Source organism: Phasianus colchicus, chromosome 8 (genome assembly GCF_987193195.1).
Source record: "Phasianus colchicus chromosome 8, bPhaCol1.hap1.1, whole genome shotgun sequence".
NCBI classification, from domain to species: domain Eukaryota; kingdom Metazoa; phylum Chordata; class Aves; order Galliformes; family Phasianidae; genus Phasianus; species Phasianus colchicus.
This window is the reverse complement of record NC_143443.1, coordinates 31,769,335-31,797,022: the sequence shown is the minus strand read 5'-3', so window position 1 is coordinate 31,797,022 and position 27,688 is coordinate 31,769,335. Positions and strand designations below refer to the sequence as shown.

General features: G+C 38.9%; 1 protein-coding gene across 5 annotated transcripts; it reads right to left on the bottom strand.

The window, feature by feature from the left end:
- Positions 1 to 447: 447 nt before the first annotated feature.
- PLEKHA1 (pleckstrin homology domain containing A1) lies at positions 448 to 27,688 on the bottom strand. 5 transcript variants are annotated; one of them, XM_090145611.1, is made up of 13 exons: positions 27,524 to 27,688; positions 16,378 to 16,538; positions 15,730 to 15,786; positions 14,880 to 14,925; positions 12,652 to 12,749; positions 10,991 to 11,122; positions 10,276 to 10,419; positions 9,291 to 9,359; positions 8,753 to 8,817; positions 7,842 to 7,905; positions 6,506 to 6,595; positions 5,402 to 5,476; positions 448 to 2,918 (listed from the first exon to the last, which is right to left on the bottom strand). In XM_090145611.1, exons 2-13 carry the CDS (start codon positions 16,516 to 16,518, stop codon positions 2,589 to 2,591), a joined length of 1,311 nt encoding a protein of 436 aa, XP_090001737.1. In that variant the 5' UTR covers positions 16,519 to 16,538; positions 27,524 to 27,688; the 3' UTR covers positions 448 to 2,588. The 5 variants fall into 5 exon arrangements, with proteins under 5 accessions (XP_090001737.1, XP_031453221.1, XP_031453222.1 ...); XM_031597361.2 differs by having other exon boundaries at positions 5,372 to 5,442; XM_031597362.2 differs by having other exon boundaries at positions 5,402 to 5,442; positions 27,524 to 27,687.

Sequence of the window (27,688 nt, the reverse complement as noted above, 5' to 3'; positions counted from 1 at the left end):
ATTATTAAATTTCCTCTCCAATAAAGGAGAAAAAATAGCAAACGCTTACCAAATGAACAGATGCACGACACAGCACACAGCAAGACATCTCACTTATTTCAGTGACCACGGCTCAGGTCACAACGGTCTGTGAATAAAAGCTAAGATGCACTAATTCTGTCAGAAGATGTCACAGTCTGACTGGATTTGGACAACTAGGTACCATCTATATAAAATATTGTATTCGATTACATTTCTTTATCTGAAGCTTGCATGTTGCTGAGACCCCAATTCACTGCACCACATTACAGTGCAGTCACTCTGCACTTTCATCACACAGGCACTTTCATCACATGCTGCTGCACAGCGAGCTGCTTCCAGGTGTCACAGACATGATTTCTCCTGTGTAACACTGAAAACACCACAAAAACATTCAATGCATTGCAAGAAAACAGAGCCAGCTGTTACTTTAAGTTACCCAAAGTGATTTATTGACAATTTAAATGTGACATATTTACAGCACTGTTTCTAAAATAATTTAACAATTTTCATAGATTTATAAAAGTACTGATAAATAGGAGACCCTGACAATTACCAACCACAAATATTTCCCTATTCTACTGAGCTACATCAGTAGTTCTTTCTGTTGCCCCCCTCCCCCTCTTTTTAAAAGATCCATAATGGAGCTGCTTTACCTCCACCCAATGTGTAAAATTGCCAATACCAAAATATAGTAAAATGAACATGCAGTGTGAAAGCTGTACCAGAGCAAGTGATTTCAGATGTTAGACTACAGTAAAAATATTTTAATGCAAAGTGTCTTCCACACCGAATGTACTTGTGAAAAAATAAGCCTTTGAAGAGCTATTGTTTTGTCTTTAAAGAAGTTAAAACCTACAATACTAGTTTAGACACTTACAGAAGCTTCCAATTCTGTGCTAGTTTTCACATGTATCTAAAGAGTCAAAGAAAACCAGTAATATACAAACACCACGGCCTTAAGACTGTGGTTAGTTAGCTTATGGATAAAAAATGAAGGTGCTGACATAACTTAAGGTTCTGAAATTAGATTATATTTCACTCTATTCCATCCTTGGATCAACAAATTATCGTGGTAAAGCCATCCGTATCTCTCAGGCAGGAAGTCAGTTTGGAAGTCAGAGAGAAGATGGACTGGTATGATATGTATCTTAGGTCAGAGTAGACAAAAAAGTAACACAAAGCTGGACTATCTGAATCACAGTAAGCAGCAGCATGACATATTTGTGGGGTTTTGATTATAACAGTTTTTCAGAAACGATGAGAAGTACACACTCAATCTAATCCAATGCTTGAAATGTAAAGGTTCCTCCCCTTTGCACCACCGAAGCCCCGTAACACAGTGTACACAAACGACAAATATTCATTTTCTCTTTCCCAAAAACATCTATTGCACAGCCAGTAGATGCAATACCAGAAGCCTGGTATCCCTAGCATAAGTTTTCTATTTTTAAACAGCCGTTTCAAACAACACTATTCAGAACAACTCTCAACCCAAGGTTCAAAGCCATTAAGAATGGTTTGTGTACATACCTAACGTGAAAGTGTTTCAACAATGTGAGAAAAAACACAGGCACTTAAGATTATTAGTGCACCAAAAGTTATAGGCCACAATTGCATGACTGTGAACAGTTCAGTACCAATAAGGACAAAACTAAATGAGGAGGTCTTCCACTGATCCAACACAGAAACAACTGCTCACAAAGCACTGATAAGAAAACCATCCTCAAAACAGTAATCAAACGATACGTTTAGACATTTAATAAAAATAATTACTGCAAAGCCTCATGTAACACAATATGAACCCTACTTAGTTCAAAAGGTCCAAAGTGTCCAAATTCAGAAGTCCAATTTCCCTCCTCCCCCACTCACAACATTACATGCAGTCCATTAAAATCCAAATGTGCAAAAAGTTATAACCCACCTTTAGGAGTGCATCAAAAATAGACTATTCAAAATATTATTTTAGTGGAAATTTTTCAGCACCATAACTAGAATTCCAAGGGAGCCCAGAATTCTTATTCTGATAACAATTCAGTTGACACTATTGATCCTAAAGAACAGAAGAAACATTTTGTGCATTTCCTGCTATCTGAAAGCCATGGAGAGAAACAATTCTCACATATGCATAAAATCTTACTGTAGTTCAGAATGAAGTTAAGTAATCACATATTTTGGCAATAAGGTTTTTACAACACAGCATTAATTGTAAATTTAGTTTGCCAGATTAGGAATGAAAAGTTGCTGGTACCTTGCTAACCTGCAAAAGTACATTTTTGGTTTTGTCTTTTGTTTACTTCACTGTAAATTGTGCAGTTTGGCCCCTCCCTGGTGATTTACTATCAGGCTTTGAGAAAATGCATAAGGTCCTTTTTGACCTTCGGCTGAAAGGCAATATACAAACAAACATATATATACACATATGTGTACATAAACACACATACATATATATATAAATCAGTGTTTGCTTTTATTTTTGTTCTTATTTCCTGTAATTTTCTTTGGTTAAAAGTCTGAGCAAGGAAATTAGAGGACCGAACAAATGGATCATTCTCCAAACACTTCCATCATTATACATCGCTAACTGGAAGGCTTGCATCATCCAGATCCACAAGGCCAGGATCCTGTTCCTGAGTGCCATTTTTGCTTTGGGGTTCTGAGAGGCCCTGTTCAGTCACTTTGGCAGCTGATTCTCTTGGAGCGACAGCCTGGATCTTGTAGCTCCCTGGCTTGGCCTTGGTAAAAGATTCGTGAAATCCTCGCTTCTCCAAGGCAGGGTATTTGGCGTGAGGGTTTGGGACCAGAGGGCTGTTGTGAGTGGCTGTGGAATGTGAGGTGGCTGGGGCTGGGAGGGCAGAACGGAGAGCATGGCTGGGTTCGGAAGAAGACTCGGTATGCTCCTGGAAAAGAACAACACGTGTCAAATCAAGTCACTGACATCACATTATGAAGACGCAGTTTCAGATTTCACTCTCAGAAAAATCAAGACAGGAAATACACAAAGCAAAGCATCAGCCATAGCAGGAGAAGGCAAGTGCTTTCCCAAGGCAGTGTATTAAGTGTGAGCCTACAGCAGGATGCGACAGCAACATCCATTTCTTCATTTGAAGAAATTACATTTCTCAAATCAAGCGCAGCAGCTCCTTACACTTTATAATGTAGTCCAGCAAATTGAAGCTTCTCATTTTATTAAGACTTATATAACCTTCTGAAGACATGCATCTTCAAAGCTATTGAAAATGACGTCTTCCAGAAATGAATTTATTCTAACATTTACACACAACAGGCACTTGCATCCCAAATCCTGAAGGAGCACACATTTTACAGGTTGCCCAAGGAGGCTGTGGATGCCCCATCCCCGGAGGCATTCAAGGCCAGGCTGGATGTGGCTCTGGGCAGCCTGGGCTGGTGGCTGGTGACCCTGCACATGGCAAGAGGGTTGAAACTAGATGATCTTGGAGGTCTTTTTCAACCCAGGCCATTCTATGATGCTCTTCCCTCTTCTCACAAGGATCGATCTCCTTAGTTTATTTTGGGGACCAGAGAGAAATGGCAACTCTGCTTTGCTATCAAGACCACATAAAAGTTCCAAGTTAATGGCCCCAGAAAAAAAAATCTTAGTCCTTTCAGCTGTCAAGTTACTTTCTTGTGTTAATAACTGTTACCTGCCATTCTGCTGACCTTTACATACCGCTTTATGAGACAGACGCTGTAGAAAATAATCTAACATTTACTTCCTGAAAGAAACAAATTACCAGACCACCTAGGTACTACTCAGAAATCTAAGGCACAGAGTGCACTTTTAGACGTCCTAGGTAATGGAAGCAGTAGCAGATGCAATTTACTATAGTGAGAAAATACTGACAAAAAAATGCCTGCTTAATGCTGACAGGAGAAAAACTCTAAAGGCCTGGAGGCTCAGCCTTTAACCAGGGAACCTGGGACATCTTTGAGCAGTGCAGGTGGCATCCTGAAGGTACCACTAGTAAGGATGAAACAAAAGAACTGAGGGACAATTTATCTGAGAGAAGCTGGAATCGTTTGGGATTGGCTATACTTTTACAATCTACTAAACACATACTGATATCCAGGCAATAGCTACAACAGCTTTTATAGCTGTATCTATCCATATTGGTTAAATAATATGATCAGAACAATGTGCAGTGATGCACTAAATACTTCACTACATGCATTAGGAGCTGCCGTTGCTGCCACTTCTGCAATGTAATTTTCTGTGCATTTGCACAGAAAATGTTCTGTGTTAGTGCAGGAACTAAAGAAATTGGCAAACCCGTATGTGTACACAAATCAAGGCACTTCTCATGCATTTTATTAGCAAAAACCTATCACAGATGTGTCCAAGATGCAAATACATATCCTGAATGAAATCATTTTTTCATAGCAGTTTCCAAAGTTTCTTTTAGAATGCTATGACAGCGATTCATAAATGTAATCATAATGGATTCTGCCAAATAACATCGTATTTCTTTTCTGTATGATGTAATACTACATCATCTTTCTCTGGACTTCAATTTTGTGCTCAAATTCAGTGAAGTATTACATATTAATTACACTGCTGTATTTCATACCTGATTTGACAGTTCACTTTAAGAAAAACATTTGCTTTAGAAGATTGCATGAGATTCAGTATACTACTACTGCTCTTCTTTTTAACAATACTCACAGGTGAACACGTAGGACAGCAATGAGGGAACTGAGGATGAGATCTCTACAAAACACTTTCTGATTGTATCAGTCAAAGGATACTTGGATTTTACTACCCACATTGACTAATTTCACATTTAAAAGACTTTGCTGCTACATTACTCTCAAGCTGTACTGCTTTGAACAATGATCGTACATTATAATGCTTCTACGTTTGAACTAAATTTCATGCAGACACTTACAAGCCATGCAGATCAGGCTGCAGTACTATCCTTCCAATTGCTAGAGTTAAGACGTGCATTTTTTGTGTGCACGCATCTGTATTAGTTTGTGGGTAGCTGAAGTTTAATTTTGCTTTTGCATAGTTTCAAAAAAATTTAAAAGTAAAATGGAAATATGAACTCTCATGCAAATTGGTTTTTGTACTTTCGTTTCTAAATTATATTACATAATTTGCTGTGTTTAATACATATTCTAGTTTGAAGTAAATGTTTTTGTCACTTTGCAGTTCCAATTATTTTAAAGGCAAGGAAACACAGTGCAAACCTGTAAGTGAATGATGTAATTTATGAGTTAGTTTTCAGTAATGGTAACAGGTAGCATTATTTTTAGTTTCTTAATAGCGCAAATTAGTCTCTAGTTCTAAGCCCTCTGTTAAGAAGGCAAGTTTCCATGAGAGCCCACATACGTGCTGCATTCACCAGTTCTTGATGTATACCTCTGTATACAAGGATTCGACAGCCTTCTGGCCTGCCGCATCTGGAACACAGTGCAAAGCTAAGATTAGAGTAACCTATACTTGGGGAAAGAAGAGAGGGAAAAAGAAAAGTGATGCAGACAGTAACAGCGAGGTTGCTCAGTTAGCCCCACGAAGGAAACAAACCAGCATACACAAAGAAAAGTTATCTGCATATTTTCATGCCCCCCAAAAGAAATAAGATTTACAATAGGAAGTTATTACTTAAAACCAGCTCTCAGCTGCAAAAATAACTGGCAGCTTATGCTCAGTCGACAGAAACATCGATGCAAATATGTAGTCAGGTGCCAGATTTAAGTTACTGGATTTCAGATTATGGGGGTGATGACATATTCAGCTTATTACAAAACATCCCATAGCCAGAAAGTGAAGAAGCATACCTTGCAGCATCTGAACTGTAAAGTATTCCATTTGTTATATCTGGCTATACGTGGGGACGCTGTGACGTAGATTAAATGCAAGTATGGATGAAATGCTGGCATCCACACAGCTTCACAAACATGAAGATTTGTCACAGTGCCTCAGTTCAGTAATGCTAGATGGTGTTCACACTACGTTTCCAACAGCAAAGTCTAATTCATGCGAGCAGACATTTCCTCAGAAAGTGTTTTAAATGTGAATCTGTATCTGCATATACAATGAACTATGAGCAACAGACAATGATAGTCTAGCAGCTGGAGTTGTTACAAGCACATTAGGATTTTGTCACTTGAATGCAAAATTCAGTTATCAAAAATGCCTCGCAGGAATTAGGAAGGTTCAATTTTACTCACAGCAGCATAACAACAAAAGATCCAACTGAACTCAGAAGAATTCTTCTATGTTAGCACTTGCATTACCTACATGTTCAAGACAGTACAATGCACATAAGGCAACATATAAAGACTAAGCTAAGTGTTCATTAAAAACACAACATAATTTATGCCAGTCTGTAGGAAATTTCATGCAAAGATGCCACATTACTACAGGACAGAATGGAAGACAGACAAAAGTAAAAATCTAGAACCTCATGTGCAGAAGTGAACACCAACTAATTGCATTTCTTTAAGTTTCAGAGTAACATACGGAAGCTGCTGATCTTCCAGGTCCCCGCTGTGCTACAATGGCCCCAGAAATTGCTTTTATCCAACTGTGCATGTCTTCTGGACTGTCCGCCTGGATTGAATAACAAGTTAGGTTTAACTATCAGCTCTTTTTTCAGTGTGCTGGCCATCTGCATAAAAATCAGAGCCTTATCCTACTTTAACAGTCTCTTATTTAAAGCCACGTGGACTTGTATTTCTGAAAGCTGACATTTCTTAACATTTTGCCTTGAATTTACCATTATATACATATGTTTCTATAAAATAATAAGCAGCAAGTGTATAAATAAATATACACACACAAATACTATTTACGTATTCTAGATTCATTTTTTGCTTAGTTTAAACAAACAAATTAAATCACCCACATTAATTCTTACAGGAGATCTGCTGACCTCCCTCAGTGGACTCTGCACAATGACAACTTCTGCATGTCAGTCACTTTACTTCTATGAGGTAATTACTGAAGAGCTACAGCAAAATAAGAAGCAGTCTATATTCAGATCTGCTATACATTTACATAGAACAAGAATCTTACAAAGATGAAACAGATTAACACTGAGTGTCAAAGGTATATGTATCTGAGACAAAGAAAAAGCTAAAGCTCCCTCTATGAGGTTGCATTTGACTAAAACTAGCATATAGACCATCAAGCAGCATGTGTAATGTGCCAATTCTGTTCAGCTGTGAGACAGCTCAGAACTCAGCATTTGGCTCCAAAAACTGTATCAGATAATTCAGGCCATTCTGATCCCACTAGAGAAAGCTGGAAATGATCTCCTCCTCCAGAAACAGGAGAAATAGCACTATAAGCATCACACTCCCACACAGGTAGACAATGCAAGTCTTTGAGATTTACACTAAATCAAACATTAAAAAAATAACATGGTAAAGATGCAGTGAATAACATGCATACAGATACATACTGCCAAAAATACTTTCAGATACAAAAACTGGATGTTCCTGTGCTATTTTCACATGGCAACTAATTTCAATCTGATAACTTGATTACTGTAAATAAAAATTCAGTACCTCAAAGTAAAAGATTTAGTATATTGAGTAGATACTCTGAATAACAGCAAGTGTTGTTGATATCTAAAAGCAGTACAGTAAAAAACAGTAAATCCTTGTGTGATTTGGTTGGTATTTGGGTCTTCAAATTTCATATCATCTCTTACATGCATCTTCTGAAATATAATGAAAATTGTATTCCCTCTGAAAATCACAGTACATTTAAATCCAACTTTATAAGACAAATGGCACTGCTTCTTTGCTTTGACAATGTCAATCTGTTTCACCCAAAGTTTAAAAGAAATTACCTGTACATAAAAGGTTCGAGAAGTAGTTACAATTTCAAAGAGATTGTCTCTCATCATTATATCACTGTAAATGAAAAAAGAGAGTTCAACAGGAAGTTCAACTTTTCCAATTCACTTTAATACTCTAAAACATGCAGAGAACCAAAGCATGTGCTGCCTAAAGACCTCTGCATTCTTCATCACCCTATATTTTTTATTTTTCCTTAAAAAAAAGTAGAAAAAGAGCAACTCATACTGAACTTAGCCTTAAGACTCTTCAGTTCACTAGTGACACGCATGCTTGCTCGGTATTTTTAATCTGAACATTCAAATTCCTATTATATTAAGTTGAAATGCTGTTTTCGTCAGATTTCTACTAGACTTCATATTTATATTTTTGTTTTGATTCAGCAAAACATTATTCCTAACTAGCAGCATGCTTAAAAGAAAAAAAACACAGTATCAATCTCCACAGCTACAGAGCCAATTCATTCCTTACTACATTGCCACTCAGTAGAAAGCAAACAGAAGGAGACAGTGAGTTCTCATCTAAACTTTGGTCTTTTGACTCGAGTGCTTGAGTAAGACAAAGATCTAAAGATTTTAAAAGCAGAAAAAGGACAACCAGAATTGTTGCCCCAAATCAGACAGTACTTATGCTTCTCTGACTCATGACTGTACAATATTCCTTTATTCTGCCCTCGTCCAATGTATTTGCATCCTACAACAGTAGCCAAATACTGTATGTGTGAACACAGCATAATACAGCACTCCCAATATCAGTTTTATACACAAACTACCTGTTGCAAATGAAGAGCATCATACATGCATAATAAACTGAAGCTACTTAAGTTCCTCCATGTCTCCAACAAGCAGTCTAGTCACAACAATGCAGCATACTACGTCCCAAGCACCAGCTCTTCTCTCCTCACCTTTGTTTGCATTCCTGAACTTTATGGACCTCTTTAAGTGGTATAACTCTGAGAGGTTCCTTCTCCTGAAAAAAAGTAAAAATACTATTTTTAGGAAACAAACAGCACTGCTTGTGAACAGCAGAATTCTTTCCCTGTCTTGGGTGCCATGGGGAAAGATCCCACCGTTTGTATGATAAGCACCCCATAATCAGATCAAGAACTGCAAGATTAGTCATGTCCTTCCACAAAATGACATGCTGTTTCAAGAATGAACTATATGTGAGAATGAAGTGACATAAGATATTAAAACAAATACAAGGTGATTACAGAATATACCCTATCATTGTTTTTCAGTGCAGTACTGGCAGAACCCTAAAAAGAAGGCTGAATTCTGATTTAACAGTCACTCTAATCATTTTTTTCTTCTTCCCAATCATGAAAAGTTATTATAAGACACTGATAAAAGTTTCGAGAGTACTGAAACACATTTTTCAAATGCAAGTGCATTTTGGATTTTCTTGGAAGTATCGTTGATAAGCAACAATCAGAATCTTACCAGTTCAGACTTAAAATATCCTATTGTGTTTTCATCCAACTGAAAGTATCTTCTTTTCCAGTTCTTCATCTGCAAAAGGAAAATAACTTCTTATATAATAATACATACACAGTAATATGTATATATATACATATACATATATATACATATATATACATATATATACATATATATACATATATATACATATATATATATATATATATGGAGAATATATATATATTCTCCAAGACTGCCTTTTTGGCAGGGGAGAGCACTGAAAAGATTTTATAATAGAAAATACTAGCTTCTAGAATTTTTTTTTTTTGTGCAAAAACCTCTGCTCAAAATTGTAGCAGACCTGTAGGAAACGTTAGAAGACACTAATTAAGTTAAATGCTTCTAGTTAATTTTTAGTGAAAAACTGAAATGCTACAAGAAGGTTCATAATTCAAGATAAAATGAGTCTGGGGACTCACAGTGTGTATATCTTGCCTGATCTGAATAGTTTATTTACCAATAGTCAATTTAACAAGGCATCATATGAACAGTTCCACTTGTATTAATCAGTCTAGCAAGTGGTACAATTCTTCCTCTGAACTACACTAATATTGTAGTACACTAAAACAGTGTTTTCTAAACACCTCAGTGATTTAAAAAGCAGATTTTTAATTCAGGTGCTTCTTGGAAACAAAATAAGGACCTCAACATAACTGAAGTAGAGCAGAATTTTTAGTTGAATGCACTAACCATAATGTGAAAATCTATGCATGAACAAATTTTCCTCTCCAAAACATCAACAATGTTGAAGATCATAAATACAATAAAGACAAATCATATTCCACAGTAGGACACTGTTTATTTTTAATCATCCTTAATACTGGCAGCAATGCTGTAATTGCTGGTAACTTTTTTTTTTCTTTACATCTGTTTACTTGGTAAGTCGAACTACCACGTTAAAACCTTTGTTCTTGACTAAGGAAACATGCTGATCTCAAATGCTTACCACTGCTCCTTGTTTTACACAGTAGCCAGCTTTGATAACAGCATTATCTGGGGGATGTTTAGCAGTAAAATAAGGAAGGTGACTTTGCGATCGTTTCAGGTAACTCCTGTCACCTCCTTCACTGCACTCATTGACTTCTTCTTTCTAGAAAAGAAAAAAAAAAAAGGAGGGAAGTTCAGCATATTTTCATTCTTTTTTTCTAATGGAGAACCTACACTACCATGCTCTTATCAGGGTCTGGGTAAAGACAGGATTTAAACAGCAAGGATATTTTCTATTTTTTATTGTTGTCCTAATAACTCCTGATGTTTCTGTGTGAATTTCCACCCCCTTCCCTACCCCAAATGTTACTGTACATCAATGTGATGTTTTTGTGCAAGATTAACTCTTACCTCTCACTCAAGAGGAAATGGTTGCCTTAGAACCTAATATTTTCTACGCAAAACTAGGGTTACTTCTGAAGGAATCCTTATATATTCACTGAACTTCACTTTTTGTCTTCACAAGCTTGTTTCCTAAGGCTCTTTGTGATGCTTTAATCTGCTGCCATCCTTACTACCTCTAGTAGCATAGCACAATCAACTGACATCAACTCCTTTCAATCCACTCTTCCTGCCCATTAAGATGACAGAACTTTGGTACTATTAACCCCAACAACTCATTTCAGACACATCCAAAAAAAAAAATACCGCCCCACTTCTTCTAGAGGTATTACCTGGGTAGGTGTAATGATAGGAACACCACCAACAATTTCTGTCCTGTAAGACACTTGCTTCTTTCCACCTGGGCTTTCAGCTTGACGGTTTGCATTATCCATTTGACACAGAGGATCAGACTGCTTTGGTACCTCAAATTGAAACACAATAATTGAGTTTTACAAAATTCGTATGAAAGCAGAAAAAAAAATAATCCTAAGAAATACTTTGTTTGCACTCAGCAGGACTTAAGTAATGTTTTCTAATTGTACAAGACTAGAGATAGTTTACGTGAAAATATGTTACAGTGGCTATTCTTCAGCCCTCAGAAGAAGACTAATGCCAATTAAGATGCTACCAAGTTGAAATGAAATCTAAAAAACAGTTCCAAGCTTTGCCATAATTGCTAGACTTGATCTTCAAGAAGGATGTCTAATTTGTAGAACTTGTTCTTTACTTTCCACTTCCTTTCACATTTCCTCAAATCAGTAGTAAGTGCTGAATGGAGACTCCCCACTGACTGTGGAACTAGCAACTAGCTAAATATACAGGTCAGTCAAATTCCTTCAGGAAGAAGCGATACCCAGATTCTCTTTTTTTCGCAGTGAATTTTCATGCAAGTCTTTGGTACGCTCAAATCTTGAAATTGAATGGATCCAGACAAGAACAACAGCTACTTTGTAGTTTTCTGTGATTATAGTCTGTACACCCAGGACTGCATGTTCTACAAACAAAAGAATCACAGAATGGCTTAGGTTGGAGAGGACTTTAAGGATCATCTAGTTCCAATCCACAGAGAAATATGAGCAGTCCTGAGAGCGCAAGTGTCAGCCTGGGACAGCTTTCCCCTGCTCCTCTTCATGAAAAACAGAAAACCATAAAGCCTTCTCATTCTGGTTTTATTTATTAGTAATAGTGAATTTTTGGAAAGTCCAAACAAATGCCTACATTAAAACAGTTCAAACAACTCATAGAAACATCACATCCCTAGATAACCCCCAAATATGTGAAAGCTACCACCACCAACAAAAAATAAACATGTGCTCTGCTCAGAACCCGTTCTTGTAAGGGTATGCTCTTAAAACAGCTCACAGCATCACTTCCCCAAATATGGACAGAAACAAAACCATAATTTCTGTCTCTTAACAGACTGAGGTAATCCACAGATGTTTTCCATGATGTGATAACCAGCTGCCCTGCTACAAACCAGGAAGGTAATTTATCAGTTTTAAGAACATAGTTAATAGCTTAATACTTCTTTGAAAAGATATTACTTGAAATCAGGTAACACAGCATCATGTGTCTGTTCATTATTTTAATAATACTTTATGAATTATAAAACTTGTGACATCAGGTAAATGCATGAGTACATTTCTTTGCCTGCAAGCATCTTCCAGATATTTCAATTAATATGACAGCATATGGTAATTTAAAACCTTTATTAGAGACTATCATGTGTTTTATTAAAGTAATATTTTTCTCCAATTTCCAAAGTAAAAGGCAAACAAAAATGAACTCAAGTTTAGGAGGGAGTTCTGTCTCGTTCCTTCAAGTCTTGGAAATTAGCCAACACTTGTTTATAGAGATAAAATGGCCACTCCAGTGTAAAAGCCAGAGACGTGCAACACATTGACAAAGCTGACATTTGAAAACAGTGCTAGATAGGAATGAAATCACTTACTGTGATTTTGGTAGCTTTGTTCAGAACATTTACCCATTCTACTAGGTCTTGCTGATCATTGGCTTGTAGAAAATATTTTCTCATCCCTGCATTCATAACTGTTAAAAAGCATTACAAAAAGTTAAGAAAACTGAAATTTAAGAGCAAACTTCACACACAGTAAGAGCTATTTCAAACAGATAAACCAGTTCAAGTGATTAAGCTCAGTACTCCATACTCCATTTCTTCTTAGGAAATCATGGTAAGATATACATACACCCATTGACTGGCTTCCTTTATTCAAAGGAAACCTCACTTTCTTGCCTTTAAAAAAAAAACAAAAAAACAACTGCAACATTTAAACTGCAGCACACATAATCTGTTAAATACTTTTTATTAAAAAGAAAGTATTGGATCTTAGTCAGAATTTTTTTTTATAGCTGTTTCCTTTTCCCAGTCTCAATTTCCCCAAGCATCAAGGTTTTACAGCCAGGAACTTCTGCAGTTCTGACTTTCAATCCTCTGCCCATCATCTGCCATCCTTTGCAATAAATTCATTAATGGAATACAATCTCAGATTACTAATTACTTCTGGAAAAATCAATATTGATCATTAAATACATTATGGCCTGGACCACACACCTTTAAAAGAGTAAGAACACAAAACTTTTATTTTATTTTAGTAATTTGACAAAGAAAGCAGAACTTTAGTAATTCTATATTTCCACCCAGCAACACCCAGCAGACTTTTATCCAAAAAGGACAAGCATCCTTCTTTCTGAATCAAACTGAAAAACCATCACTAGGGACACCTCACAAACTAAAAATTTACACTGAAAGAAAGATTAAGATAACCAACAACTAAAGCTTTCCCAGAACTACAAGGTATTTGCTGCTTTACCTGTAACACCACAGTTGAAGTCATCACTAACATACATTCTAGAAATAGATACTTCTACATTGCCTTCAGCACTTCCCCACAAGGAGATGGTTTAAAGCAAATATTCTTAGATGCAAATATCAATTCAAAAATGCAGAACTGTAGAATGAATTGACAACTCCCTCAATATTTAAAAGAATGACAATAAATAGGACTTCTTTTTCCCCTCTCCTAAAAGTTTCAAAGATGCTTTAATAAGCCAAGAATATTAAAAGCTGTAAGTCAGCAGCCTGGACAATTAAGGCTTCTTAAAGCTGGCCCACCATTAAATGTAACTTTACTGCTGATGAGGATAAACATCTCTGCATGTCGATATGGAAAGGAATCTGTAGATGGCACTGAACTGACACATGAGGTACAGAATCCCTGCAGCTCTACATGCAGGGTGATTACCAAGAGTTTCATTAGCTCCAACGCAGGCACCTCAGAGAAACCCAGTGCAAAGGAGGCAACTCCCTCCAGGGAGGAAACTATACACTTCATGGTTCACACCACGTGTTAGCCTTGTGTGAATCTGCACAAAGTGCAGCAAAGCTGCCTCCTCTGGGCCTATGTAACACTACCCATGGCAAAGGTGCTACCTAACTGTCAAAAACCCTGCAGGCATTTCCAGCACCTTCAACTGAGATAAAGCTCTTATGAGAATGCAGTCATAAAGAAAGGTTACTTGTGAACAGAGTAGTGGCCAACGACCATCTTTATGTATCATTTTGTGAGTACTAATAGCTTGCTATGAAATTCTGGAATCACGTTAAGCTCTGGACAAGTGACTCATAAAATCTAAGGGATTTTATGAGCTTCCAAAGCTTTGTCCAAGTTTAAACAAGCTCAAGCATCACGAAACCTAGAAGGTACCCCAAGCAAATTACTTCCTTCACTGAAGCACCATAGGCTGAAACTGAACCCAAGAGCATTGGCAAGCATTATGGTGTTTTAATACCCATTAAATGTACTCTTCTATGAGCAATACAGATTAAAATAGTTAGATGACTTGCCTCCATAGCTGACAGGCATGCTGTATCTCTGAAAACAGCCATCATTTTTAATTAGCTCATTAATGTCTCAAAAACTTCAAAAATCTGAAGAAACAACTCTTACCTACTCCTCATTAAGCTAAAATAAGAAAAAGCCATAAAAACACATTAGGAAGAAACCAGCATCACACCCGTGTTAAAGAGGAAATGGTGAGCACAAGCTATTTCTAAAAACAACATTACCAGCTGTATCTAGTAATAGAATTGCAGAACATATCTTTGTTTCAAGTTTCTGAAGAACTTACTTGGCATGCATGCTGCATACAAGAACTTACCAAAACAGAACTCTGCCTTTGGCCTTAGCTTAGTTGCATCGCTAACCTAGTAGGAAAATTAACATTTTAAATATCATTGAGTACACAAAATATACATCAAACATCACCACACTTTCTTGTAAATGGCTGAATTTGAAGATGAGCAACATAGTATATGCTATAGATATCATTATACCTATGATGATATACAGACAAAAAGAAAAACATCATGTAATATTCAGTTTAAGGTGTACATCCTATGGCAAAAAGACAGCTTAAGCCATATGCTCCTATTCCTTAAATTTTAGGATTCCTTACCCTTCTGAAGAAGGGAAAAATCTCACAGACAAAATGTTGAAGTTGCCAAATGCAACGCTTATATTTGCATTTTGAACTTCTATATCTCAACGGAACTAAAAATTTAAGAGCATTTCCTACTGCCCAAGGCTGCAGTCAGTAATTGTGAGCTTTCAGTCAAAGCAGTAGGAAGGAAAAAAAAAATAGGAAGATGAGTACAGAAAACAGTCTGTAGAGATGTGCCCGTGATATCAATGTGGCTAGTTATATCTCTTACAAGAATAGAAAAAAGTAGGTGATAAGATGAAGTAGAAGAACAAAAGGAAAAAGTTACATGCAAAGAAAGGTTGACTTTTTCCATTTATCTGTTAATGTAAAATCTGCTGTAAGTTTAAGCACTGAGACTGTTTAGTTTTCCTGTGCAAGTAAATGAATAAGAATTAAGTACTTACTACAAGTTTCACTGTTCTGTTATTCAAGATCATTACTGTTGCAAACTATCACGCCCAATGATTTATCTTCTACTTCACACCCCACCAATATCTACCAGCAAGTGTCCTACGTATCATCTTACCTTTGAAATATAGGTAAGTTTAATGACTCCAACAGGCGGAGACCCAGAGGGAAGATTCTGCAACAAATCAATGTAACAAAGTGAAACTAAACTATTCTCATTTCACGTTCAGTGTTTACGGATAAAAAGTGAATAATTCAATGCCACAAACAAAGAAAATCCTACACATTTTTACAGACAATACACAATGTACACTTCCAACAGGATCTAAACCACTTGTTTATTACACACACATCTGGTAATAAACTAAAAACAGAAAGAATGCTAGAAACAATACAAGCAGCAATTGTTTCAGAGGTGTATGTATTTGGCTAGAGGAAAAAAGGATTCTTGCAGGTCTCCAACCAGGAAATCCGGAAAGAATACTTTTTCCTTAACAGATGTTGGCATCTTATGTATTTTGATCAGGGCAGGCGGAAGGGACAAGAAGTGACATTTAGCTATTATGCCAGATACTTCAAAGGCTGCCTCAAGTATTTTCTAAAAGAAATGGAAAAACTGTAGTTTTATCTTTTTTTTTCCCCCTTTCTTAAAGTTTCCACACGCACAGAACTAATAATAAAGCACTTTTTCAACTTTTTTTTAACATATTTACATAAGGAAACAAATCAAAATGATCCATTCGGCCTAATAACTATTGCACCTCACCTGGGGATTATCCATGTACCAGACCAGACTGTCTTCTCTCGTGTCCAGAATGAAGTACCGCCGCAGAAACTTCCCGCTATTCTCATTTTCTTCAATGTCTAAGAAACCACAAATGCGATTCTGACGATCCACATAAGGCATTTCTGACCCAGAACATCACACTGCAAACCAAGAAGTAGAGAAGTAAAGCAAAGCTCCTTATAACTGACTTCAAGACCACTCCATACTTTCCGAGCAGTTTCAACTCGTACCTAAAAGAGATTTCTACAGAATAAGTTTAGTGTAGCTGTTTCCTCCCACTACTACTGAATGCTCAGATGGCTCATCCTTATTTCCTTGAAACATACACTCAGGATATCTAAGCAGTAAGTAGAAGTGCTTGTTTTCACATTGCTAACAAATAATCACCAACTGGGCAAAAACTGAGATACTGTTCTTTACAGAGAGAGTGGTGAGGTGCTGGAACAGGCTGCCCCATCCCTGGAAGTGTTCAAGGCCAGGTTGGATGGGGCCCTGGGCAGCCTGGTCTAGTATTAAATGTGGAGGTTGGTGGCCCTGCATGTGGCAGGGGGGTTGGAGATTCGTGATCCTTGAGGTCCCTTCCAACCCTGGCCATTCTGTGATGTTAAATTTATGCTTCTGTCTTAGATGTTGCCCTTTGTGACCAAGGATCTTTGTCAGCAGCACCACCATCCAACATGCTTTTTTTGTTTCATATTTTGCTCAAGCAAGGCCAACAAGGCAGCTTTTAGAAATACTGATTCCATTTTCTCCTTATTCCTAAAAAAAAGGAATTTCATGGCTGACAATGGTACAAACAGACAGCTCTTCATCCTTGTACATCAAGCAGTAAAAGTGACATATATGCAGCAGAAATGTGAACACATTTCCTAGCCTCTAAGCAAAAGAGAGTCATCATGGGTTGTAATTTCTTGGGGGTTTTGTTTCCTGCCAAAGAATCTGCACTACTGACCACCCGTTCCCATTCTGCCTGCTTCAGCTTTTTAAGGCTCCACCTTTTTTTTGGTTTTGCCTTCTCTTAAAGGACAGTTGCTTTACCTTATAAGCCAGCCCTGCAAGACTAAAAGCAAACTTCCACATTAAAAAAAAACCACCAAAATCAAACTTAAATAATAAAATCGGGCTGGTGCCAACCTGTACTAGGTCACGACCAAAACAAAAATGCAAATTCTTCTTTGCATTTTGCTAAAAACAAACAAACCAAACCAACACAACACACCTCAAAAATATTAAGTTGATGCATGAAAGGTTTAAGCACTTGAGACTTTTTCTAAGAACTTTCAGCTTTCATTGTGTAATTTGAAAGTTTATTACTTATTAAAATGCACTCCATTTCCATGCTTAGTTACTTGATTTAAATATATATATGCACATAAGGAGGCAGACACCTGATAACTGTCTGTGTCTAGATACTCATACATCACAGTACAACACAAGGCACTAGTAAGTACATTTTGAAGTGCTCATGTTTGGCAATCAGATGTAGACATAAAGATGTACTTATTTCTGGATATCAGATACACAAATACACAGACCTAAGCTTGTATTTACAACTGTCCTTTTATACCACTGGTTAGGATTTGAATACCATTCAAATTTTGCACCAACCACTGAGAAATAACTTCTTTTTGCTGTCACGATCCTGACAACATACGAGAAGTTGTTCAATTAACCAGTTTTAAGGCAATTTATTCCACCTGTGAGGTAACGAACCTTTTTTGCACCAGCACCACATTAACCTCCTGGTGCCAATTCAAGTCTGAAATGCTGCCACTGGGGACCAGACTTTCCCAGTTCCATTCAGCAGTGGTTGCAAAAAAAAAAAAAAAAGCTGAATAGACTGCAGTATCAGAGTGAGAGGCTACTTAAAAAATCCAGTTGTTTTTATTACTTTTTAAATTGTTTAATTCTAACAATATATACATTCTTGCATACAATGAAGTTTGTACACTTGCTGGAGATGCAAGATATTCTTTACACAGTGGCAAGGATGTTACTTGGGTATAAGCCTGCACTGAGTACCTGACCAATTGGTTCTTTTCCCCTTTAAGAGGCAAAGGAGTGCCCACATATAAGGTATGCAATGGTGGTTTTAAACTGCCGAGACACAGGTTTGATTTCTAATAAAGTATCAAGATTTCCTAAGGTGATTAAATTCTCCTTCTGTGCCCTTGCAATGCAAGCACCACAGAACTCAGACAAGCTCTGTAACACGGTTCTGTTTGTAACCAAGTGTGAAAGCAGACACTTGGGCACTCTCAAGACTGTCCTAACAGTAACCCCACCAGCTCTTGGATTTCTTCACACTGGAGGAACACCATGAACCCTATACAAACAGCAGTAGCTCTGGGCAAGCGTTAGAGCGGCTGTTTTCTAAATTATCTCTAAAATGGCAGAACTTGGCATCACAGTTTTAATTTAAATAAATGTAAAACTTGTTATTTACCACTGCTCTCCCAAATTGTGCCAGGCTGTCCCAACAAAACATGCAGTGCTTCTGGGACACAAGTCCAGCTTAACATCATGTGCTGAAGCTCAGAGAAGCTGATAAGAAGTATGTGTCAATGGCTGGTAGGCTGAAGCTGCACTTCATAGGATTTCTGAAACCTACCAGATGCTAAAAAACCTAAAGCTTCATTATAAAATTGAAATCCAACATAAAATCATGCACTCATCTTCCAGCTGCAGTACTCCGCTTCCATCCTATTATATCTTGGCAAGAACCCATCGTCAATTAATACCAATTCCATTCAGCTTTCATTAACAAACCATAATTTGATAAGGCACATAACAATCAATTTAGGCCTTTCTTCCAGTTATAAAGCAGCTCAACACATGACAAAACCTCATTGCAGCACCCTGCCTGGCAGCTCCAGACAGACAGCAAAGCAACGAAGGCAGAATACTGCATTAGTAATATCAATACCTCAGGTTGGAAGACCAACCTAACTATTCTTTAGAACTTCAGCTTAAAAGTGCTCTACATAATACAGTGTTATGTAACAGATACCATTTACTGTTAGTGAAATTATTTCAGTGGAACAGCTCTTGCAGCCTCACAGTGAGGGCTGTTCTATAAGCCAAACAGGACGTCTCGCTTATTTTTGTAGCCTTACATCCCTTTTTTCAGCAGCAGAGTACTAATTTAAGAAGGTACATACCTCAGTCCAACTTCTCTCGGATTTCCCCTCTCACCACTCTTTTCCTCTGTGTACCAACATTCCTTAATATTTATATCACAGCTGAAGGCTTTCAAGCCTCCCGGGCACCTCAAACTAAAAGTTACTGAGCACCTTGTCCCAGCCTGCAGCTGTGCTGCCCGGTTATATGACCAGGACCCCAAGAGCCACACCAGCATCTTGCCTCACCAGCTGGGAACAGCCTTTTCAAACTCTCCTACACTATTTGCTATTTTTAGTTTCACACCAGCACCTGCTGAGCTCAACTCCTTTACAGTTTGAAGGCTTCCTCCACCTTTTGAAGTCCAAAGCCTTTATAAGACGAAGAAAGCAGCATGCATGGTAGTATTTCGATTATTTAGACTTTCCTTTGACAGTCAGTGCTTAATTTATACAAAGCAGGCATAAACAGAAGGAAAAGGGGAAGGGGAAAAGCTCCAGCAATTGCCTGTCTTTCCTGCAGTTCCAGTGGCAGCTCAATCACTGCCAGCTCTTTGCTTCTGCCTCAGCAATTACTATCAGCTTCCTGCTGTAAATCAGCAGCTCACGAGCTGGTCATCATTTTTACTGACCATTTACTCCATTTATTGACTCCCATGGGTAAAGGATGAGTTCAGACTGTCCTACTTATATCCTGCAAACCACAGCAATGAAAGCTTTCCTTCTTACATGCGTACAGGACAACAAAGAGGAAGAGGGAGAAAATCCTGAGACAACCAGCTCTGAAGAGCTTCTGAAAACCATGTAATCTTCCAGCACAGTTGTTTAAACTTTTGATTGCCCACCCCTTGAAATGTTTTCCAGCAGGGAGGCAGAATGCTGCATTGTTGACTTAAGCCCAGCGACAACTTCTCTCCCATCTCTCATAGACCCCTTACAGTTTTCTTAAAAGTACCCAAAACATGCCAGAAAAATCAAATCAAATCAAACCAAAACCCTGGCAGCTAGAGAGACAGATGACTGGGGCACTATTTTGACGATAATTTAGGACTGACTGTTCTGAAATGACATGCTAAGCTTCCTTGTTTCCCAAAGATCCATCACTGTTTCTGTTCCATTTCTGTCCCAGACGGTGCAGCAAACTGAGTGCTTCTGTTAAACTGATGACATGATTGATTTGCTAGAAGCTTAAGAAGCTATTAGCAGTGTTCTGCAGATGAGAACTGAAGTCTCCAGGAAACGCTGATCCCTACATTTGGGCTCCTTCTCCAAAGTGGTCAAAAATAAGGAAAAAAGCAGCTGCACAAGGCTGGTACTTATCTGCAAGAGAATTCTTAAATACGTGAAGAAACACAAAAAAAAAATTAAAAAAATCCAATAAAAGCATCAGAAGCCTCTTCTATCCCTGATCAAGCTATGAGGCATGTCTAACAATAGAGCCCTCTGCTAGCAAACATCTAACCCAACCTCCAGCCAAGCCACAATATAGAAGCAGCCTTACTTGCACTGATGAATCACCCCTGAAAAAGAGCAATGTTATCATGCACTTAAGCCTTACTCAGTCATCACCATCTTTAAAACACATCTGATCTATTGTTTTCCAAGCCTTGTTAAATCACAATAAACCAACTATTCCCTCCCCTCCTTTCCTTACTTCAGTAAGACAAATGCCTGTAGTTGTATTCCACATCATCTACAACTTAAATGCTACAGCATTAATGTGCTTTCATACTCACATAGGACAGAGTCCTAAGGAAAATGCTCTGACATTTCTTTAGTCAGTCAGCTATTATTTATTATATCGACAACTAAATATTCATTCATTGTGCAAGGCCTTGTGTAGGTCAGAATCCCCAGCACTTTGAAGGCTGGAGGTCTCCTCCAGAATCAACCTTACTTAGCTCATCCCATTAGCGTCACATGAGGATTCACACTGGTGAGGAGTAATCTCGGAGCTCTACAGTAAGAACAAGTTCAGTGGGAGCTCTTCAGTGAGAACATGGCTTTGTCTGCCTCATATAAATGAGCCAATACTCCTTTAGAGAACACACCAGATCTCCAACCATCAAATAGCAAGGTTTTCAGGTCACCGTCTTCCTTTTCGTTTATTTTATTCCCCTATCAAATTAAAGAAAATCCCATTCTCAATAAGAAAGGAGCAAGTTGCAAGCCTACAGAACTTCCTTGCACCAGGCACAGCCCACAGCTGGTTGCTGACTTTCCCCTTCACCCACTGTACATGCCATGTCATAAATACCAGCTTACAGTGCGGCTGCTGGCCTGCGTTGGCACTGGTGTTTCTCACAGCATGAATTACAAAGCGTGCAAAGAATAACCACACTCCACCTACAGAGTAATCCTAACAGCACCAGGAAGCCATTGGGCTCCTGGCATTTTGCAGGATTGCCCCATGACCTACGCACAGCAAGACGGAAATACTCCAGAAGAATCATAAATCCTGTCTATGTGCAACAACATGCCTGGAAATCCTGAACTTACCATGAACAGACAATAGACTGGTTTTCAACTTCTGCCTTCCCCCAAGGAGGGAATAAATGGACCTGTCACAAAGCAGTGCTGCTCCTCCACTCTTTCCCTGCACCCCCCCAAAAAAGAAAAAAATATCAGAGCAACAACACAAACTGGACAGTACAAATGAAAAAGCCAATGTACTTACAGTGAAGTTCATTTAAGGAGTGAGGAAATAAAAAGGTTAACAAGTAAAAATACAACAAAAGCCTGAAGCTGTGACTAAGCAGGAACATTACTGAAGTAGAAACATCCTTTAAGCATCGCTACCTAACTCTGCAGCTCAAATTCTTCAAGCTAAAGAAATTAATTTGCCAGATGAATTATTAGTACAGCCTAAGTTCCCTTCTGGTATCATAAGCTTTCCTAAAGAACTAACCAATAATTGAACAACGTCCATTGAAGTGCAGTGCTGGGAGGACTGCTCCCTTACACCAAACCTGGCGTGTAACTGTTCTAGCGCTTAACAGAAGAACACTTAATTAAATCTCTAGTCTGAACAAGTTCAAATATTTTATTGGACAAGGGATGTAAATGTGATGGGGACCAAAGCACTCATACACATCAAAATAACTGCATATTAAACTGATGAATTTATCACATCTCTGTCAGTGCAGAGACTGCTCCTGGGGGCGTAGGCTCTCAGCAATAAGAAGTCATGTTTGCACAGCTTGGTAACCACTGTCTAGTCTGTACTTTCAGTTTACAGCAAGGACAGTTTCATCTTTAACTTCCAGCAGAAGGATTTTTAACCAAAATACTTTTAGCTCAGTGGTGTGGTGGAAAAGCTGATCTGTTCTCATCTTCTTTCACCTGAAAAGCCAATAAAATCAAAAGGAATTTAGGACATTCTGCCATGCCAGCAATAACTAATAAACAAAACTGATAGCTAAACCACTCGGATGTAATGCTTACCTAGAATTAATGGCATTTTCCAAATAAAAGGAGAGTTGACAGCTGAAAACAGACAGCTTTGCTATCGTTCCTTGGATCACAACAGAAAGATCTGGCTCATTCAGGCTTTTAAGCACTGCTTCTATACTTTCGCTTTTAATACACAAAACAACGCAGTGCTCCTCCAGCCTTTAATAACCTGCTTTCTACCTTTAATTGACCCAAAAGGTTTTCTGCCAGAATTCTTTTTTGATCGACTTCATTGTCAGCAGGGAGCTCACCTACCCTCTAACTTCCAACATAAGGAAGCCACAAAGCAGCCTCAAAGCCTGACTGCTTTGTCTTTGACTGCTGTACCTTGTAACACCTGGTGATGCACTGAGCTCTGCAGCTCCAGCTGAACGTGGAGGGACAGAGCAGCAGTTTGTCCCAGGCCACACAGAGAGCTTTTGGCAACGCACAGAGCTCAACCTGTTTCCCAAGTCTCAGCGCAGCAGACTCACCATTGAACCACCTTTCTTCTACATAAAATACCTGAAACTATTCAGATTTTCAAGGCAAAGGCATATGTTCAAACCTGAAAACTGTTTAAACTATTAAATGCCACAAATGTCTACCAGACCTGCAACTCCCTACTCACGCAGATAACATCTGTTAAAAGTAAGTGGCTCATACAGTTCTGCCCCAGAAAGCTTAATAAGTTCCTTCTCCAAGATTAAAGAAACACCTACACATTCTAGATGCTTCTGCAAGTCCCTGGAGGGAGAAAATGCTGCTCAGTGCTGAGACAATGAACCAAGCTTCCTTCCTTAGCAGCAACAAAACCCTGCTGCTTTACCTAGCACTAACAGGAAGGTGTTATTTATAAAATTGAGCCATACACAAATACATATCTAAGTGTTTCAAAATTAGACTGCTGCATATCAGACAATGACCTTTGACTTACAGATGTACAAAGTCCTAGTTTCAGAGAGCAGCACAGAAGAACTCTTTTTTTAAATAGTTCAGCCTTATCTCTAATATCAGTCGTTTTGTACATTAATGCATATAACGTCAAAACCCAAACTTAAACAGTACTTGTTTCTCCAACCTCTTCAGCATGCTTTTTTTTTTTAAAAAAAAAAGAGAACGTACATCATTTTCATGTCAGGTAAACTCACTGGGATTTTGATGTTTCTGTTTCTTATGCAGTTCTATAAAGCACTGTGAGCAGTACGTTCCGCCACGTCTTGCTGCATTTAGACTCAATGAAACCAAAGAACAGACAGTTTTATCTCTTGTTCTGAACTACTCACTCCACTTTGTAAAAATGTTCTATGCTAAATCTAGTTACCTAAATTCACCTACTTTGGCACTGAAACAAATGACTGCCCTCTACTTTCTCACAGCCGTACAACCGCACTAAGGCTTACTTGGCTCCAAACCCCACGAGCATTTTCAGAGAATGCTTTCCATTGCTCCTGACTATCAGGAGAAAACAACTGCTGCAAAGAAGGATGCATTCTCTTCTATCACAAGCCATTGTTCAGACTAGCAGTGACATACAGCTGGCTACAGCAGAGCACATACCACCACAGGCTAGGGAACTTCACACTCCTGACATGCTCTCACTTCCCAGTGCTTCAGGCTTGCTGCATTTTGAAGTGACTCCATTTACTGTGATAGGTGTCAGCTCAAATAACCAGGGCCATTTAGTAATAAAGACACTGATGGAATTCTAAATCTACTAAAATAGATTAAGAATTTTGCAGGCCTGGCATTTTGGACTCCATCCAATCCTGCACTGGAGGCTGTATTGCAGGCACAGATCAGGTCACATTTTAGTAATGTCCTAAAGCTTTTTTCTAATCTGTTACAGTCAATAAAAATGGACTTTTGCACTTCCTCTCTTCTGCATTAACAGTCTGACATACAGTCAGCCTTTCTTATTCCTGCTTATAGAACTTCCTTGTCTTCTGAAACAAGTCGCAGCTATTTGGAAAAATCAAGGTCTTCTCTCACATTCAGGTTTTTTCCCTACACGTGCACTGTGGGGTGCAGAGATGTGTACATCTTCTCTCTATCATTCAGTCACTGCTCCTAAGAAAGGACAGTTACAGGGGAGAGGTGACAGAAAGGGGAAAAAAAACATTAAGGTGCTTCCTATTTCCCGTACACACTACTTCTTTTGTCCTCTCTCAAGTTTATATGTAAGCATCTCTTCTTCCAAAACACTTAAATGCTGCAATATACCCTGTTAGTCACCTACCGCACATCTTTCCTCTTGATTTCCATCTTTGAAATGCACACAATAGAAGCTTATGCCAGCTGCAGTTATGTAACACAGAAATAGCTTAAGAAAACAGATTTCATCTGTACATTTTACTAACTCAGAACTGATTTTTCCTACAGTAACAAAATAGCAGCGCTGAGTAACTGCAGACACCAGATTCATAACAAATTTTACTTTTTTTTAATGCAAAGCTGTCTCTGGCAGCCCAGCATTCAGTGATATCATGCCAAGTATTAACTGTTAGAATGCACAAAACCCAGTATAATCTCTTGAATTAATACTTTCTGCAGCATCAGGGCTTATTTACCCCTGAATTACAAGGCTCTCCTTCAAATACTGACAAGGCTGATGATCCCTCTAAGTAAGACTCCAGCCCACCCCGTTACACTTAAGGATGTGACAAACAGGAAAGCAGAACTTCCACACTTCTCTGCTTTAGGAACCTGACAGTGTCATGCACATTGTTACTTGTGATTGTGTACTTGAATTGATCAACGTGTAAAAATAATAACCAGAAGTAGGAGACAAAACTGCAGGAACCTGAAAGGCAAATCCACTGCTCCAAACCCACTGTTAACACTTTCTAGAATGAAGTGATTTCCTCTCAATGTATCCAGCATGGTACATCATAAGAAGCAATGACTAAGCTCAGAGAAAGAATTCTTTCCATAGGTGATCACACTCCTGCATGTACCTGAAAGATTCATTGTAACTCAGTTGTGAAATAAACTGACACAAGCCTTCATTATATTTCATAACTATTTTTACACCAAAAGAATAAAAGAAATACTTAAAAATTCAGTCTAGTAAGTTTGTTAAGACAGCCAGGAATACCTTGTTGTAAACCATCCAGCCAGAGACATTCCCCACAGCTCTATCATGGTAGAGATTGGGTTTGTGCTGTATCATAATGAACACGGTCAAAGCGTAGAAAAAGGAAGTGGATAAAGAGAAAAAAATAAAAAAAGACAAAAAACCCTTCTGGATTCAACAATGCACAGCTATTCTAACACCTCACAGAGGCAAACTGTGATCAAATACGGTTGTTTCCCAGTATCACATATAGGGTTGGATGAAGGGGAAGAGAACAGGACATGCACCTTTGCAGATACAACGGCCCCTTCTTGGTGAAGTAAAGCAATGTGTCAGAAGGCAACAAAAAGCTTATGGAATCCAGCAGTCTGGATTCTACGTGCATCTTTGCATATATACATAAATGGCTGGTAACCTCTGTAAAAGCACAATGCTTCTGCAAGGTGAAGCACAGAGAAATCTTAACAACCTGAAGAAAAAAGGTCAGTTTCATTCTCAGCTTTACTCAGTCAAATGAGAGCATTTTCTACCTAACGATCAGCCTGATAAGTTGTATAACTGAACTTTTCCCCACTTGAATATAAAGTATTCCATCAGAGCGTTTTTAATCTCCCCCAATGAACCAAGAGAGTAAAAAAAGAAGACGTTTCAAAAACAGGCCTCAAAATAACAGCCTGCTCTCCAGAGACAAAACGCTGCTCTCTTGAAGTCATTTGGCAAATGTTTAATGCAGTAATACAACGCCTTTTGTGCAGGTTATGTGTTAATTACTCCCAAGGCACCCGCAGAATTTAAGTCTTTAGTTCATAACACGCCGAACGCACACTTGGAATGGCACCTGTGCTACAGAGTGCCAACGTGACAGACTTTAACACACATTTATAGGCAAGTTATCCACTCAGAGACCCTCTGCTTTGAGAAACAAGCAGCCCAGGTGGCTGAGCAGCACGCTGCTAACCTGCAGCTCCCTCCAACAGCCCGTGTGCAGCCACAGCAGTGCTCAGGCTGAGGGCTGGGGGCTGCCACAGCCACCACAGCTCCGCACCTCACAGCAGCCCACGCCCAGCACTGCAGGCTGTGCCCTGGTAACACCTGAGAAACAGAAGGGAGAGATAAATAATAATAATAACCAAAAAATCAAATAAACGCGGGTCATGAGATCATCCCTTTAGCGCTGGGGATGTGACCGAGCCCTAAATTCTCAGCGGGGCGATCGTGCCATCGCCTTTTGTACCTTTCGTGCAGCCCCCTCGAGGTGAAGCGCCCGGAGACCCCCACACCAAAGCCAAGCTTTCGTCAGGAAGTTAAAAATCAAAATGACATTCGAAAAAAAATAATAATCATAGAAGAAAGAGAAGGGAGAAGCCCGAGGCGAACAGGCGAAGCGCTGCGCAAAGGCGGAGGGCAGCGCCTGCCCCGCACGGCAGGAAGAACGCCGCCGCGCCCTCGGGCCTCGGGCGGCCCCACCTCGGCCCTCCGCCCGGCCCCGAGCACTTACTGGAGGCCGGCGCAGTCCGGGAGCTCCGTGAGGAGCCGGGCCGCGCGCGGGTCCCGTTCGCCTCCTCCTGCCGCGCTCCCGGCCCGTCACGACGGCGGCGGCTCGAACTCGCTCTTCCCTTCCCCTCCCCTCCGCTTCCCGCCCCGCTCAGGAAACTCAGCCGCC

Coding starts and splice junctions, on each gene's coding strand:
- PLEKHA1 (XM_090145611.1), bottom strand. CDS start 16,518: ATGCCTTATGTGGATCGTCAGAATCGCATTTGTGGTTTCTTAGACATT. Junction 8,818..9,290: donor GATATTTTAAGTCTGAACTG/GTAAGATTCTGA, acceptor ACTTTTTTTCAG/GAGAAGGAACCTCTCAGAGT. Junction 5,477..6,505: donor CTGGAAGATCAGCAGCTTCC/GTATGTTACTCT, acceptor CCCCAAGTATAG/GTTACTCTAATCTTAGCTTT.